Source organism: Rhamphochromis sp. 'chilingali', assembly GCF_963969265.1.
Source record: "Rhamphochromis sp. 'chilingali' genome assembly, chromosome: 15".
Lineage (NCBI taxonomy): Eukaryota > Metazoa > Chordata > Actinopteri > Cichliformes > Cichlidae > Rhamphochromis > Rhamphochromis sp. 'chilingali'.
In genome coordinates this window covers 11,263,743-11,281,743 of record NC_137942.1, presented here as the reverse complement: position 1 = coordinate 11,281,743, position 18,001 = coordinate 11,263,743, and the positions used below count along the sequence as shown (strand labels likewise).

At 40.0% G+C, this 18,001-nt stretch overlaps 1 protein-coding gene across 2 annotated transcripts in view; it reads left to right on the top strand.

Annotated features, from left to right (window-relative positions):
- col5a3a (collagen, type V, alpha 3a) overlaps positions 1-10,594 on the top strand; it is a 46,219-nt gene extending 35,625 nt beyond the window's left edge. For both annotated transcript variants that reach the window (XM_080904491.1, XM_080904490.1), the window contains 20 exons: positions 1,694-1,747; positions 3,324-3,377; positions 3,505-3,558; positions 3,668-3,775; positions 3,883-3,936; positions 4,038-4,091; positions 4,244-4,297; positions 4,415-4,468; positions 4,564-4,671; positions 4,786-4,839; positions 4,962-5,015; positions 5,104-5,211; positions 5,297-5,350; positions 5,781-5,816; positions 6,273-6,326; positions 6,419-6,719; positions 6,938-7,050; positions 7,177-7,245; positions 7,990-8,223; positions 8,456-10,594. In XM_080904491.1, coding sequence (XP_080760617.1) covers positions 1,694-1,747; positions 3,324-3,377; positions 3,505-3,558; positions 3,668-3,775; positions 3,883-3,936; positions 4,038-4,091; positions 4,244-4,297; positions 4,415-4,468; positions 4,564-4,671; positions 4,786-4,839; positions 4,962-5,015; positions 5,104-5,211; positions 5,297-5,350; positions 5,781-5,816; positions 6,273-6,326; positions 6,419-6,719; positions 6,938-7,050; positions 7,177-7,245; positions 7,990-8,223; positions 8,456-8,602 — 1,818 coding nt within the window. In that variant the 3' untranslated portion in view covers positions 8,603-10,594. The remainder of the gene's footprint in view (positions 1-1,693; positions 1,748-3,323; positions 3,378-3,504; positions 3,559-3,667; positions 3,776-3,882; positions 3,937-4,037; positions 4,092-4,243; positions 4,298-4,414; positions 4,469-4,563; positions 4,672-4,785; positions 4,840-4,961; positions 5,016-5,103; positions 5,212-5,296; positions 5,351-5,780; positions 5,817-6,272; positions 6,327-6,418; positions 6,720-6,937; positions 7,051-7,176; positions 7,246-7,989; positions 8,224-8,455) is intronic.
- The last annotated feature ends 7,407 nt before the right edge of the window (positions 10,595-18,001 follow it).

Here is an 18,001-nt window from a genome sequence, read left to right as displayed (position 1 = left end):
TTATTTATGGATGTGAGTGGGAATCACTGTATGTGTCCCTGCAATGGACTGGCAACCTTCCTAGGATGCCCAACACCTCCTGGCCAGTGATAGCTGAGCTCCAGCTGCTCTGGGACCTCATGTGGACAAGTGCTTAAGAAAATGCCTCCAGTAGTGTTCCCCTTAAAACATGCTTGAAAACCGTAATAGCTGACAAATTCCACCTTGGAGGAATTTATGAAAACCTAGCTATATTTGTGTTTTCCCAATAACAGACATTTTGATACGCAGGCAGTGTGACTTGTCATAACAGCAAAAGCACAAGTGAAACTAATAATGTTAACTACGGTTCCGCTCCAGGTAATGATCCCAGTAAGCCGTGTCAGAGAGCCAGCATGCACAATATCATAGCGAGCAAAAGATTTTAGTAGAGACATATCACAGCAGTGACATAATGACACGCTTAACAAATGAGCAATCCTTAAGACTTCTTATAGTCCCTCATTAGCTCCATAGCAGTCAATGTTATGCTGACAGGTCAGTCATTAAAATCTGGCATGTAAATTTGGGCATTTGGTTATATTTTATAAATAATTATTATTAGTTGAAAGAAAGCTATTTAAATGCATTAACCTGTAATATCGCTACATCATTTTTAATCTGTGATTTAAGGCCAAGATTGAAAAGTAGTAGTACCCAATAGACCTTGGCTTCATGTGTAAGAAAGATTATCCCAGGAAATGAATAGGTCATTCTGTATGTGAAAGAAAGAAATAAGATAAATAAAAACAGAAAAAGAAGCAGTGACAGAAAGGAGGCAGTGGAGCAATGGAGTGGAAGGAAGAGGCGGGGCTCTTATTGTGAGCAGGAAGACGGTGTGACAGCTGCTAATCAGATTAGCCTCAGCCTTGGCCGTCTAATGAGCATCCTCCTTTGTGACAGTCATCTCACAACGCTGTCAGCCATGAACACACGCTCAACAAGATTCTCTATAGCCCCTCTTCTCCACAGCCAGATTAGGGAGGGAATGCATTAAAATGGAACCAAAACAAGAGAGAGGGAGAGAAGAGAGATGCTGAGGACTCAGTGGGGAAGTTTCATTCATGTGTGAGTGCCGCGGATCACAGAATTCTTCCCCCTAATGCCGAAGTATTTCTCCACCAGAAGGATATGTGTTTCCTCTAGTCCCACATAGTCTCTCTCTGGGCAGATTGTCTGTCTTTCTGTTTCAGTGTCTTTGCAACACAAGGTTCCCTCCAAGACTTCAGAGTGATTCAGAGCGCGGCTCAGCATCTACTCAACTGAAACTGAAGCCGAGCACATTTAGGATTAATTGCTTGGCGCTCTCTTGAGCAACACAGAAGAGTCAAATCACATGCTGTCCCTGGTTTGAAGAATATGGTCTTGCACATCACAGGATAGATGTTTCTTATTAATAAGAGAGAATATGAGAGAGGATGTTTGGGGAATTTGAGAACAAATCGGAGCCTGTGTCATACTGAGGATAACTGTCTGACCTGTGTGGATGTCTTCACCGTGTCACTACGATAGCAATCATAGATACTTAGTTCCATTTCATAAACAATTCAACATGGACTTTAATTTAAAAGCACTAGCTAATGCACTACTTACATTCAGTTACATTCAGCTGCATTTCTGTTGTTATTATTATCGTTATAATTTTTAGTTAAACATGTCATTTCTGTCTTCACAGGGGCCTCCAGGACAGCTGGGTCCACGCGGTCCTCAAGGGCCAATTGGGGGAGAGGTAGTTTTTTCATTTTTTAAAATATCTTTTTTAATTACATACCTAGATATAAATACTGCACTATTATACTACATTTATTACAAAGGTAGTTTCAATAAACATAAAGAAAGAGACAACTATACATGTACAAAAAGTTCCATCACTTGCCCATAGTCTTGAAAAATCTCAAAGCACTCATTGTGGAGCATGATCTAAATTCATTTTTATTTCATCTAAACTGATTTTAATGTCAGAGGCATTTTCTCCTGAAAGTTGAAATCTTTTTTGGCTACAAAATTCTCTGATAGATTTTTGTTCAGGACTTAGTCTTAATGTTTATAAAGCTGTTCATATGCATGCAAAACATGGACTGGAAAATGCACAAAGTGAAGAAACAAGTGTTAAATTAGTTAAAACAATAAATGCACCAGCACAGTTTGCTTGATTTAGTAATGCTAATCAGCATAATCAGTATTACCAGATATTCTAATTTGCCTCTCGTGATGAATAGATGTGCATAACTTTTCATAATTACTCTGCCATGATCCTGTAACTTTTCAGATCATTTTCAGAGCTTTGAAAATATTTATTCTTTGTTCTTGATCTGGTCTTTAGGAAAATTAGTCATTAAGATTTCATTAGCATTTTTGTCATTTAATACATTTTAAAAGTAGAAAGTCTGTAAATACTGAAGTAACACACACCTTGTGCAAGCATTAAAATAACAGATACACAGTACTATCAAAAATACCAATGTAATAGCTCGTGCGGTGAAATACAAAGCACAATGCTTTGTATTTTCCAGCCCTTCATCTATACAGTCTCTTTTCAGCACTTCCTTCCACGCTGCCTTTGAAACTTGAATTATTAAATAGAATTAGGATATAATCCCTGGGAGAGAGTTATATTTACTGCTCTATGAATCATTAAGAAGTATTAGACTATTATCCTTGAGAGGCAGTTATATTTACCTCTAGTAATGGCCGTCCCTCTACAGCCTCTCATGCCAGTCAATTATTTAGCAGCAAGTTGCAGAAAGCATATGAGCCACACTTTTGCTTCATCACAGGAAGCTTGGAAATACAGCGGTGCAGAGGTGGTTGGATCCATAAATGGACCGGTACATGGAATAGTGGGAAAGAGTGAAATGGGGGTGAGACAGCATGTGAGGAAAGCAGTTGACAGCAGGAGTTCAGTAGTAGTGCGTGGCTGTATTCAACTCCCAGGCTTGTGCACTCTACCAAAAACATGTTTTTTTCTGGGTTTGTCTCTAGACATAGGGCAAAGTACACTGACATATGTGTGTGCATAATAACATACTTGCACAAACAAACAAACCAAGTGATAGAAAGAGAGGAAATAGAATATCCACCCTCTGTGATTTAGACAATATCCACACAGCAAATCTGACAGTATTTTCTTGTGTTGTGAAAACTCTGTTCCAGTTTCTGCCTTCTGTGGGAAAACTGCTGACAAACAAACACAAAATACTGCAGAATGCTGCAAAAATTGATTTTCAAAAATCAGATTAATATTTGAAACTCACTCTTGTTTTATGATGCTGCAGTTCAAGCTGTTCTCTCTCCTCCTGCCACAGGGCCCACCTGGAATGCCTGGTGGAGTCGGACAGCCTGGACTTGTTGGAGAGAAGGTCAGCGTTTCCCATTAGTAAAGACACGTGTGTGCATATGCACATACAGTAGAATAGTAGTGGTTTGTGTGTGTGTAAACGTGAACTTGTGTGTATAGAGGTTTATCAATTTTTCCCTCACCATCAGGGTGATGATGGAGAAGCTGGAGACCCTGGACCAGCTGGAGAGCCTGGCATTGCTGTGAGTCACATTACCTTTATGCCATCTTCTGGTCTTTTTAAGTTCATTTTATCTTTCCTTAGGCTCCTTAACCTTTCAAGGATTGTCATTACATTTGCTGGTGTCTCAGGGTCCCAAAGGCGATGTCGGAGAAAAGGGGGATTCTGGTCCTCCCGGTGCAGCTGGCCCCCCTGGGCCCAGAGGAACACCAGGAGAAGACGGACCCAAAGGCAACCTTGTTAGTCTCTGCAGATCAGTGACATTTTATTGCTTTCTTGCTATTAGGCCGGCTAGTCCTTTAGTGCCACATATGATGCTTTTTTAACTCACTGCTTTTGCCTGTAGGGTCCTATTGGATTCCCTGGAGATGCAGGGCCCCCTGGTGAGCTTGGTGTCAAGGTCAGAGCTAATGTTTCTATTTACTGTCGTATTCTGTTTTTTTTTGTTGTTGTTGTTGATTTTTTTTAGTCTCTATTCTTACATTACATTGATTTGTTCAGGGAGTCGATGGTGCATCAGGACCTAAAGGAGATAGTGGAGATCCCGGCAAAGCAGTAAACAGCAATGTTTCTTTTAACATTCATTTTTTATAAGATTAATTGAAATCTTGTTCATTTGTTGACACAGTGACATTAAGTAAAGGTTGCCAGTTTCTTTCCAACTGATGGGAATTTCTTTTTCTTTTTTTCCCCTCTTATTTCTGCAGGGACCGCCAGGGGCTTCAGGAGAGCCTGGTCCTCCAGGACCACCTGGAAGGAGGGTAATCGTAGTTTACAGTATATATATTGTATATATATTTTTTTGCATGTATAGGTATATGAAGTGTTTATTTGCAGATAATACTCATGCTCATGCCATTCTCTGCTGTTTTTTTCAGGGCCATGTCGGTGCTGCAGGAAAAGAAGGAAAGCAAGGCATGAAGGGAGCTAAGGTAAGCTCAAAAAACAGTGATCTCTCTGAAGAATCCTTTTTTGATCTATTTTGCTATTGATGCCTTGCTCTTGCATCTGTCTCCTGGCTCTGTAGGGGACAAGTGGACCCCCGGGATCAGTGGGGAAGACAGGCCCAGTGGGACCCCAAGGACAGCCAGGAAGGTCTGGTCCAGAAGGGTTTCGAGGCATTCCAGGTCCAGCGGTATGTATATGGATGCAAAATTGTATTTTTATTCAAAGGTGGCATAATATTAGGAAACTGAAATTGACTTTGAATACCATACACATTGATATTTTGTGTGTGTGTTTTTTGCAGGGTGAACCAGGATTAAATGGACCGCTAGGGCAGACTGGACCACCAGGACCAATAGTAGGATTCTTATATGTGGCTAATATTTGAATCGGTTTTCATAAAATAATGAAAACAGAAAAAATTATATTTTGTACACTCTACATTACTGATGTAAATAATACATTTGACTGTGTAAACAGGGGCCACCAGGACTCCCAGGATTAAGAGGAGATCCTGGTAGCAAGGGCGATAAAGTGAGTGTTTAGCTTTCGACAGAGAGGCCGTTTTGCACCAGTCTAAATATAATGACACAGTGATGATGAACCATGTCTCTATTTGCAGGGTCATGGTGGGCTGATTGGTCTAATTGGCCCCCCGGGAGAACCAGGTGAGAAAGGAGACAGAGGCCTGCCAGGAAACCAGGGTGCACAAGGATCCAAAGGAGATGAGGTATATATGGTTGCAGCAAGGAACACCAATACATGCAGAACGTCAGTCTACAAACAAGATATGATAAATCTTTGCTTATATCCAGGGTATGAATGGTCCTCCTGGACCCACTGGCCCACCAGGACCACCTGGACTCGCAGTAAGTGTTACACAGCAGCCCTTAAGACAGTGTCCTCTTTTTCATCTACTGCATGCATGTATAAATAATCGTTTTGAGTGGCCATACATGGTGGATCCTTAGATTTTGCTAAGGCCAAAACATTAGTATTTGCATGAGCATTTGTATGCAGCTATGTCAGTAAATTTTGTCTTGTTTATACTTTTTCGTAAAATAATTTGTACAAATGTAAAACACACCTCAACAAGCTTGAAATGCATAAATAATAAATAATAACTTATTATGACCCAACATAGCAGCTGGCTTGCAGATTATTGTTGCTATTGAGAAGGTGCCTGATTAGTATTTTGCAGTGCTTTCTTGAGTAATTAGATCATTTTCTAATCTTTAATAGCTGCTAAAAATTTATGTATGTTTTTAATACTAACATACTCATCATCTCCTCTCTTAGGGTGCAGCTGGCCAGAAAGGATCTAAGGGAGAAACGGTGAGCTAAGTAATTTCTCTTATTTATACATTGCTCTTCCTGTGTTCACACCTCTGCTTCGTAAGCAGCTGCTGGGAACATATGCTGGGGAAGAGAGAGAAAGTACCTTTGTTGGCTTAAATGTACCATGCTTCATAATCATAATACTCTGCTGTGTTTACGGCATGTCTTTGGAACTAAAAGCCTGCTGTACAGCCATGCTTGCCTTGTGTCTGATTTTTCCATTTTTCCATTTTAATAGGATTTGGCTCTGGTTTGTGTGATGTTATGAAAACTAGTATAGTGTGTCTTGAGAGTGAAGGCTTTGACCACAGCGTGCTGATGCACACAGCTGGATAATCCTTTAAAGCGGCATCCATATCTGGCCGGATAATGTCAGAATTTAGCCTAGAGGCCCTAGAGAGGCTACAGGTGAGACGTGATTGACATAAAGTTTTGTCCCCTTCTATTTCCCAGGGTGTCATTGGTCCCAGAGGAGATCCGGGTCCTGCTGGTCCCCCAGGACCTCCAGTGAGTACCTGCAATAATACACTTTGTGACCTCAGTTCTGGTTTTATCCTCTTTCTTTTTATTTGACCCCTTTTTGACTCTGCTTCCCTTAGGGACTGCCTGCAACAATCATTGAGCCCCTTCCTATCATGGAAGGCAGGCGGAAGAGAAGAAGGCACTCGGAACGGACAAGAAGAGCAGCCCCACCTAGGGATGACAATATAGAATTGGACATGGAGGAGCCCCTCCAAGGAGACCAGCCTCTGGAGGAAGTTGAAGGAATGGAAGAAGTGTTTGCCACGCTGTCTTCTATGAAAAACGAAGTGGAGCTCATGAGACGGCCTCTTGGATCCTTTGAGAGCCCTGCTCGGACATGCAAAGAGCTCATGATGGTTCAACCGAAATACAAAGATGGTTAGCAAGAAATATGCTTAGTAATTAATGCTTCTTTCACCACTTGGTGCCAACAAATATTTAATCAGAAATCTACTTCAAAGAAAAGTGATGTGCATCTTCTTTAACCCTCACCCTTTTAAGTCAAGAGGCTGCTCACCATTTTGTTACCTTAGTTGTTTTCATTATATCAGCATTTGGTGTAATTGATTGATGCCATTATTCTGTGGGTTTTGCAGGTGACTACTGGATAGATCCTAACCAGGGGTGTAACAGAGACTCCATCAAGGTGTTCTGTAATTTCACTGCTGATGGACAGACCTGTCTCTTCCCTGACAAAAAGGCGGAGATGGTGAGTCTCCAGTCTCTTGATAGAAGTCTTTGAAATGCACAAATCAGACAACAAATTGCTCATTATATCCCTCGATCCTTATAATTTTGCACTACAAACAGTACTTGTGTTCTTCTTTGTATCTAGGTGAAATTAGCAGCATGGAACAAAGAGAAACCAGGAAGCTGGTACAGCCAATTCAGGAGAGGCAAGCAGGTACAACAAAAATAAACATATTATTAAACCTAACCAACCCCACCTCCTAGCATTAATCTCAAGTAGTTCCAAACGCCTGGCAGTTCTTTTCAGGTAAACTACTTATCCGAGCTGCTGTTGGGTAATTTACCTGAGTGATACTAATGTTTAGGATTATGTTCATGTGATTCTGTAGATGTACGTTTGTGTGTCCATCCAAGTGCACCTGGTTGCAAACATATTTTTGTGCTTCTCTGTAAATCTCTTTACTGTGTAATTTTATAATAATTTAGTAGATCACATGCAATGACATAGCTAATATGATATTGCCAGCCTTTGATTTCAGCAGTCAGAATGACTCACACAGTCACTGGCAGCTGTGTCTCATTGACTAGTATTCATGGTCTCTCATGTGCACCTATTTAGAGGTCTCATAACCCTCTCAGATAATCACAGCAATGACCTGTTGTAATTCACTGACTCATTCACACCAGGTCATTGGAATAGATTATTTTTTTCCTTCCCTTAATTCCATTGCTTTCTAATTTTCCTTCACTGTCATTTTCACCCTTGCACATGTAAATGCCTTCATTATAATTTGAAACTATTTAATAACAAGTTATTTTTTCCTAATCTCAGTGAGGTGCAGCCTTATTGTTGGGGTGAAAGTGGAGGGTTCCGTGTACTCTGTGAGATTTGAGTGATGTTTTGAACATTTTTTTTGCTTAGCTTGAACACTAATACCTGTGTATCTGTGGCATTCAGTTCTCCTACAATGACAGAGATGGGAACCCTGTTCATGTAGTTCAGCTGACCTTCCTGAAACTACTAAGTGCCACGGCCAAGCAGTCCTTCACTTATAACTGCCAGAACTCAGCAGGCTGGTTTGACAGCACTTCCCTCTCCTACCAGCATGCCCTCCGCTTCCGGGGGAGCAACGATGAGGAGCTGACACAAGCCAAAAGCCCTTTCATCAATGCAGTGCATGATGGATGCCAGGTCAGTACAGTGACAGTGCCAGGGAAAGGGACTAGCTGCACAAATGGGAATTAACCTTAATGAAGCTAATGTGTTTGTCAATTGTGTTGCTGTTGTCGGCTAGTGTTTGATTCAGTACATGGGTGACTACCAAATCAGTGACTTGAATTAGGATTAAGAGGAAAGTGGAGAGAGGTAGTAGTCGATTTAAACCGAGCAAATTCCATTAATTGCTTTCATTCTTCTCTTTCAGCTTCGCAAAGGTCAGGAAAAGACTGTCTTAGAGATTGACTCCCCCTCAGCAGAATTACTTCCTATTATAGATGTTGCTCCGGCAGACTTTGGCGGCAGCAACCAGAAGTTTGGATTCCAAGTTGGAAAAGTATGCTTCAATGGTTAACGCTTTGGCAACGACAAACCCATACAAAGGCCTGCGCAGCAAGTTTTCAGCAAGAGAAACTAGGCTTTAACTGCTGCCCCAAACAATATTTATTATGTTATGATCCTGTATGTGGTGGGTTTTATTTAAGACTCTTCAACAGCCAATGACATGGTTTCTATGGCTTTCCAGCAGCGGGAATAATAGTAAGAAAGAAGATATGCAACAATGAGAACAAAGCACGTTTACCAAAGGGAATTATTTCAGTTAAATATATTTAATTTGTTCTTGTGTCTTTGTTTTTTTCCTCATTGTTTCACTATGCTGTAAATGATCCTCTTGAATTTCAAGGACTATGCCACTTGACCATGACCACTTTCACAAACAAGATGGATCTCTCCAATCACACAAAGGAATAGTCTGTATTTTACTGGTAATGGTCACTTGAGTGGTGCTTCGTATCTCATGTTTAACAAAGACTGAGACTGAAAAAAGTCAGAGATGTTGCCACTCTTGCATGCTTGGATTTTACTCTAAAGCCAATTGCATAGCAGTTGTGAACTAGCCTTGCATATTAATTACACAGAAGCACTATAATTAATTTCTTGTGTGCTGGAATGATAAATTATCCTTTTTACCCTTCAACTGCAGTTTGCTCAGTGAATTGCCTTGATTTGTATTCATTTGGTGTAGCTAGTTATTGAACTCGACACTTACTTGAACAAATAAGGTTGTTTCCTTGATTGGACTGCTTTTTGAGCCCATGTTTCTACAGACCAGAGTAGTGTGTAAGTCATCGTAATATTGTCCCTACTGTGGTATACTGTATACTTGCTGTGGCATACCTCAATACCTGGATTGAGGTAAGGCACAAATTGAGAATATGCTGTTTAAATGCTCTCTAGTCTGAACTGCAGTCCTTCAAACCACAAGACATTTCAAGCTTCTCTTAAAGGCTTTTAGAATTGCTGACACAACCTGTTTTCATTTTTCTGCCCTGCTCAGAGGTTTTTGTTTCTCTGTATTGTTCATATCTTGCTATCTGAACAAAGTGCATTGCTGTTCACTTGGAACAATTTGCTCTTCAGTGGTGCTAAATACGATTTTGTTATTTTTGTGTCACTATGTTGTTTGTTTGTATCTTTGGGCAGGATTATAGGACTAGAGAGTGAGAGGGTTACTGCTCTTTCAGCAGCATGAACCATCCTCAGAGGATGGGGACTAGTCTCCTGTTTTTTGCACATCTTCTGGCCAATTTCACAGGGCCTGTAAGAGGAGGTTAGGAACAATTCAGAACACTTAGGCTTTAAATGGAAAAACCAGCTTTAAACCAAATTTATATTTTGCTATTACAGTTAGATAGCAGCTTAATAGCCCCTAAAGTAGAAATTATAACATCAAAACTGGAGTTAATAATGTTGCAGAAGTAGATCCATCATACATTTTCCGTGGAGATTTTTTTTTTTCAAAATCCTTTTTATTGTAGAGCTATGCATCAGAGATTGTCACGTCTCAGTAAAATTACCATGGGTGCACTTGTAGTGTCACAAGTGTAATTCCATTATTCACTGTCTGTGGAGCAGCTCTGGGATTTCGCTTTAGATAATGTTATTACTACAGTCTGTCTCTGTACGTTGGCTTAAACAGTCTTCTTTGAATTAACAAATGGAGCTGTGAAATATTACAGAAGTTAGATTTCTGTGCAAGTTTTATTAGTTTTTCCTTTAGCAAGTTACATTTTTTTAATCCTCCAAATACCTCCTGTAACATAATTAGTTGACTAATTGTATCTAGCATGTTTAATTTGCTCTGTTTTTTTTCCCTAACATTTATACAGTGCCATCATTAACGCCTCTCCTCCTGTCCCATCATGCACTGCCCCTCCTATGTATAGTGTTTGTTGTACTAATTTTATATACTGTACAGAACTTTATGAGCAATAGCCTGTTGTGTGAATGAAAAACGAATGCATTTGTCAAACGTTGGTGTCCAAATAAAAACAAACAAAAATAATTCAGATTTTTTTTTATTTGTTTGTTTATTTAGTTTTGTTTTCCTCTCCCAACCTGGCAAGCAGGTTAGAACAACGGCCATGATTACATGTCACTGTCTGCAATGACTGGTCAAAGTTTAATACATAAGACATGCTCTTCAATACAAACTAGTTCTGCAACATTCGCCTAACAAGCATTCAGTCAGAATCCTCACAGAGAAGATGCAATCTACTCTGATGTGTTCTCCAGTTCATTTATTTCAATTAGCGCTCTTTTGGTTCTCAAGAGGGAAGGTGGAGATCAGACAGAAAGGGAATGATGAAACAGTGGATAGCAGGAATAAGAGACGGGGTCAGTAAAGAAATAGACGATAAGCTGTGGAAATGTAATCATTTCTGTTAGAAAAGGGAGAGCTGTGAAAATGACTATTTATGTGAAATAGACTCAAATGATTAGTAAATTCTCACAGAATCATTCCAATACACAGCACTCACATATACACACACTCTAAAGCCCATTCTGTTGCTCACATTAGAGTACAAGTTTCTCATCCCCTTTGGGACCATTGTTCAAGGTTAGCATCAATGGCAGAATAAAGGTTACCATGTTTTTCTCCTTTCTGCTCTCTTCCACTCAATTGAATTTTAACCACACTAAGCTCTTGACCACGAAAGGTCATCTGTTGCCACTATCTCAGAATAATGATCAAGCAGAAGAGCAATGTGACTGTCAATATGGTATTTCCACAGTACTGTGCCCTTTTCTTTTGTCCACATTCCATCTTAGGGCCCACCACTCCTGTGACATTGTTTCCAAAATTTTGTTTCTGCTGTGTGCTAAGCCTTTGTTAGTGCTGTGCACAAATACCATCTCTGCTGATAGATGATAATGTTTCTGACATGCTGATATAGCCAAATAAATCCTCATAATTGCGATGTCAAATATGACAATCATTTGGAAACCACTGTGGTGTGTTTTTTACCATCACACACAGATGCACAGAGCATTGAGAGGAGCTCTTCATCCGACTGATCTGGGAGCTCAGCTCTGTGAAAGCCTGTGAGAATACCATGGAATTGCTCTTTCGTGTCAGGAAAATGGCATTTTAAGCATGCAGATATGAACATACCCAATACAAAGAGTGGTGCTTAAAACTGTGGATGGGAAAACAACGTACCATGAAATATGGATTTACTATTTCTTTTCAGACGTGTTTCATATTACCAATATCAAATTAAAAAAAAATACAATGCAAGATATAATGTTGAAAAGAAAGGTAAAACTGTATGTAAGCAATTGTTTTCTACAATTATAATTCTGCATAAGATTAGCAAACAAATTAATTACGTTTGCACTCTAATGAAAAACCCTTATCCGTGTGATGCACAAAATATCACCTTGTAAGCTTTGGTCTTGGCTAGCTTTGCATTGCATCTACTCCATGAACAATCTGATAAGACCTATGAATGGTTGGAGCTGGTACAAATGAGTTGACCCAGGTTTACATTTGTAACGCAGCTGCAAAATTCTTACATACCACATACTGGGAAAAAGAACATGATGGCATCTCCTGAACTATCCTTTTTGTCTCTGTTCTCTCTTATCTCGCTCCCTGTGGCTGCTACTCTCTTGCGCGGTGTCTCATTATTCTGGAGCTGAAAATGTTAGATATTTTTCTATTGTTTGTTGTCGGACTGTCTGGTCGTCCCGCTTTCTCCCTCTAGTTTTCCCTTCCCTCAGCTCCTCTCCTGTGACATTGATTCTAACTAAGCTGAACGTGTCACAAAGTCACAGTGAGAAATGAACAAATTAAACAGATGTTACGATTAATTAGAGAGAGTCAGTGGAAACATTTACATTTCTGGGAGAACGGGGACATATCCTTGGTCTCAATGCGTCCAGCCAAATGCGGATGTTGTGTCACAGTAGATAACAGCAGACATTATTTTCCAACCCACTGATGTGTGTGCACGTGTGCATGCTGCTCTCAGTTTAGCATCTTGTACTGTACATTTGGTGGGGAATAACTTGGATCATTTGAAGCACGAGCATGGTCCTTCATGCATAGGCTTGGATGTGTGTGTCTGTGTGGGCATGTAAAAATCATGAGCATTTGCCGCTGAGCAGGGGTTCTCTTATTAGCGTGCATGCAGGCACCTCGCCTGCCAGGTCCCATCCACAGCTCCTTTATCTCATGAAGGGTTGGGGGAATCATTTCCACGGATGCCTTTTCCGTCAAGCGCTTATCAACAAAGCTAACATTAGTAAAGCAGTTTGAAAAAATGACTTGAAGGCGAGGGAGGGAAACAGAAATCCCTGGGCGAGTGGACAAACAGCTCAGTGATGATTCGGAAGCCCAAGGCCCTGTGTGTCTGAGAGTGTCAGATGATTATCTGGCAGACAGAGAGCCCAGATTTAAACACACAGCTTGAGAACACCCCCGCCACCTCCAGCACACACATCCTATTCGTAATTTTCCGTCTGCTGCAACTCTCAGCACCACCACGGCTAAATCCGCAAGCACTGCTACCGCCATGCCAGCCTCACTTAAGTTAACTTAGTCCTAAGTAAAAGGAAGACAACTTTTTTTGCTGGTCTTTCCTGACAGCCAAAGTAATCAGTGTGTCTTACTTACCAGATTGGGTGAAAGACAGAATGAGAGGTAGAGCAATGCAGAAAATCAGAAAGATGGGAGAAAAAGAGAGTGGTAGTCATTCACTAGACAGGCAAGAGTTGGATGAATTACTCAGAGCAATTTGAACATGAACAGATGTTCATAAATTCAAGGCAGACAGTGTTAATGAACAAACTTAGCCCTGATCAGAAAGACATGAGGAATAATCAGAGGGGGCTTGTATTCAGCTATGTTTCACATGCATGTGTGCTTCTGACTTGTTAGTGAGCAAGAGTAAGTGAGAGAGTGGTAGCAACATTACCCCATCGCTCAATACAAAATGATTTTTTGCCATAACTCAGACAAGGCTGTGAGCAAAAGAGCGAAAAGGAAAGACAGAGACCGAATGATTCAGCTCTGAGAACACATTGGCTCAGACTTCAGTTGAAAAGCGAGGGAAACAAATTGTTTCCATTCACCTCAGTGAGTCCTGTCTCCTGTCTGTGGACCTGAATGCAAAGAAATCCTCCACCTCTTACTCAGTCACACCCCTTCCATCTTTCCCCCTCCTTTCCCTCTGTCTTCACTTCACTCACTGAGTGATCAATGCATCAGTAGTGGCACTAACAAGGTTGTTATTCTATCAGAGAGAATCAGAAGTGGCAGCATTTCATGGGCACCTGGACACTTTTCATAAATCTTGCAAAGCAGAAGTGAACTGCAAAGACAAAATACTCTGCTTGAAGTGTGCGGGTGCTAAACGCCATTCAATGGTAGGAAATAACATTTTCCCTGTTGGTTGTATAAACCTGCCAGTGGAATGTAATCTATATATTTATACCAGCTTATATTTATACTACCTAAATGGATAAGTCCAAGTAATCAATACTCTTTCTAGAAAGATAAACTGCATCATTTGCTCCTGGCTTGACAGCGCAACTGACAGCATTTGAATTATGCTTTCATGTGTTTAACAGTAATGAGTACAATTGGGCCTGACTTTGTCGCTCTTTAATAATTTAGAACTAACTGGAGACATGAAGCAATATTCTCAGACTACAATTGGGAATTAGTCTTCTTCCAGGCACTGTTTTTTTTACCCGTCTGTCTTACTCACTTACTCTGATTCCCTCTTTTCGCTACATAATCGAACACTAACGCTTAAAAGCCCCATGCTGTCTTTACTGTGCATACGAATGGAGTGTGTTGTTGGCTTTGGTTGCTACAGTGGGAATTCTTTGGTGCAAAAGCATCCAGGAAAAGTTGATAATGAATAGCATTTCTTTTTTTGGTGACAGAATCAGTGTCTGTTATAAATTACACTTTGCAATCTAAAGAAATCCATGAAGAATTCCAGCTTTTCGACAAAGTCTTCTGTAAATTCAACCCCTCAAACATTAGGTTATTTTTTATTTCATTACACATAGATAAAGGTTCCTGTCTTTGTTACTGATAAGTCCTGACCTGTTTCTCTGGGATATAGCTGACAAAGACATAGCAAACAGGCCAATGTTCAAATAAAAAACTCATGCTGGTGTTTCGCTTTCTTTCACTTTTTCTCGTATGAATGGAGCACAGACAGAGGTCTTTAGTTAAACCCCCAGCTCTCTATTCATTTCCTCCAGGGCACACCAAACAGAGGTTTCTAGTTACAGTAAGTCTCAAATGTCTGCTTGTTTCAGCATCTGATGAAAATGCAATGATGTTTTGATTGAATTCATTGCCTCCTGAATAAACCTACTCTTCTAATGCACAATGCTTCAATTTGAATTCTAATGAAGATCCAGGCTTCATTTATGCTCTGCGTACGGTATATCTTCTTTTTTATGTGCAAGTACAAGTATTACAGTCATGATGTAGACTGAATGTATCCTTGTGATATAGAGACTTTTGATGTGTTTCTTTGCTGCTGCAGTACTAATGAGAGACTAGGGGTTTCAGGGTTTCAGGTGCTGGTGCGCTGAGAGAGGAGGTGAGTGACAGGGCTCATGAATAGTGATGGCCGACAGCTGCTCATTAACCAAGAGACTGTCTGTCAGCCAGCAGACTGGAAAAGCAGCCCTTCCTCTATGTTTACACACACATTTGCACATAAACACACCAATATGAAAATACACACACATATGTGCAATCCTATGGGGATTTGGTGAACAACATGAGCACCACACAGACATCCACACAGTTCATATCCCCTTCATCTGGATCCCTTGTGCCTGCTGTCGAGTGGAGGCCAATCATGCCTTTCCCTCTGACAGCATGAGCACCGTGTGCTATTACCTGTATGCACCTACCACTCCCACTGGGGCAAGACCCTTGCTGAATATGGAAAAACCTTCTAGATGTAAATTCTGAATGAGGTCCAGAGTGCAAAAGGCACAAAAGATTACAGCTAAGGCAGAACAAGTGACATTCAGTACTTTTTATGCTGTTGTTATGAGGAATTGTGTGCTACCTCCAGAGTCTGTCTCTTTCATTTTAACAACTTAAAGTAAAAATTCCAAAGAAAGGTGACCTAGATATTGGACATACATTCATGTTTCATTACATTTCTAATGGTGACATGCTGTTCTTCCAAATAATTCAGTCTGAAACTGGAGCTCCTTGAAATCAGAAGGCAAACCCAGGAGGATACTGAAAGCATTATGTGATATATTACATGGCATGTCAAAAGTTAAGTAAGCTTTTTCATTTTCTTCTTTTAAAACAACATATCCCATTTCTGAAAGCTGTCAAGACATAAAAAATGAACACTTTTAAAAGAAAGTTTCTTTTTCTTCTTTCCTCACAGTTTCTTTAGCTTACTTGGTGGGAAAAGAAATGCAGAGGGCAGCTGCTGATATTGTTTCTCTGTTCGGACAAAGCCAGAAGGCAAAAATCTGTCAAAAGCCTTACTACTAACTTTCTATCTATCAAAAAGTAAATAGCAAAACAGCTAAATAAGACACAGTCTTAAATCAGAGTTCCTGTCTCTGGATGTTCGCTTAACATTCATTACTACAATCAAAGATAGCAAAAGGCCCTGAGACCTCAGTGACACAGAAGTGAATGCTGAAGTTATTTATTAAGCATGACAAAATTATTAGAAATATAAAATAAATATTAACATCCACTGCCCTAATTCCACCCCTATCTATATATGTGTGGAGGTGTCCGTGTGCTGCAGCTTTTGTAATTATATTAGTTCCCAGAAACCATCCATTCACCCAAAATGCTAGTTCCTCCTCTTATTGTACAGGAGCTATAGCTGAATGATGACATCATTACTCAATGAGCACCACCCCACCCACACGGTCTCACTTCCAGAGTACTTCCAAGCCCATTATTCACCCGTCTCTATTCACCCAGTCACTTAAGCCCCTGTCACCATTTCATTCCTGGCCCTAATTCAAGCTTTTGTATCTCAACCATTCTTATAAACTAATTTGTGCATGTATAATAGTGTAGTCTTTGATCTTAGATATGCATGGCTTGCTTTCACACTCTGTGAGCTCTGAGGGTTTATAGTGGAAATCATGGAAATATTGTTTGTGTGGAAGTCAGTTGTTTACTCAGCCATTGCATAACTTTGTGTAATACGTGGCGTATGTTTGAAGCTTGACTGAGCTGATGCTTGATGTGTGAAAAACAAATATGGTGTGAAATGTGTTGATTTCAGTGCACTGATCCCTGTTTTGAACTTATTTTATTGGCACTGTCAGCTAAGACAATTAAACTCAACAAGCATGAAATGCTACCTGTCCTGGTAGAAAGGTGAAAAGAAATTACAACTACAAATAATCTGTCATTTAGAAAAATATGGGCCATGGAGTACTGGAAATGTATTATCTAATCAGTATTAGAGCTCTAAAAAGAACAAAAACAAAACTGACTATGCATAATAGTTGTGAAATTCAGTTAAAGCATTATTGACTAGATTGTATGATCAAATGAAAAGATGTCAGTAATATGTAAGGGGTGCTAATTCCTGCTGAAACCTCAGACAAACACATCACAAAAAACAGTTTAGTGAAAGCTTCAAACACAGTGCTCATTAAGTGAATGATTATAAAAGAAAATAAAAGAAGTCAATACATATTTTTCAGCCATCAAATGCCACTAGCATTAAATCTCAGATGTGCCGAGAGAGAGAACTTCAATGGTGTACATGTTGCTCTCTCTTTCATTTGGATAGCTATGCTCACAGTAACTGGCAACAGGACACACGCTGGACTCAAATGCTTTCAAAGGACTTGGCAGTTACAGTCTACTTAGAACCATGTTCAAAAACAGGTTTTTTCAAAGAACAGACAGGCGGATAAAGGACAAAATCACAAGAGCTAAGACAATCATAATGTAACAGGTAAACTAATGTAGGCTACAGACATTTTGGCAGAACTGCACAGAAATAACAGAGATTATCTGGCAATGAAAACATCTGGATTGGGCATTATGTTTCATAATTGTTTAGATTCATTCACATTTCATACACTGTGTTGCAATATAACTAGATATACTATAATAATATAATATTTGAAAAGTTTTGAATATTACAATTAGTCTACACTCAATAACCTAGAACCACAAAATAATGACATTTTTATACTGATCCACTTGAGGGTAACGGGGTGGGCTGCAGCCTAGCTGTCATGGTGTGTAAAGTTGAGTTACCCTCTGGAAAGGTCTCCAGTCTATCACAGCACTAACAAAGAGACAGATAACTGTTCACACCTATAGCCAATTTACAATAACCCATTAACCTAGCATGCACATGGTTAGATCATGGGTGATAGCCAGCAAATGTAGGGAGAATTCATGCAGGGAGAACACGCAAAC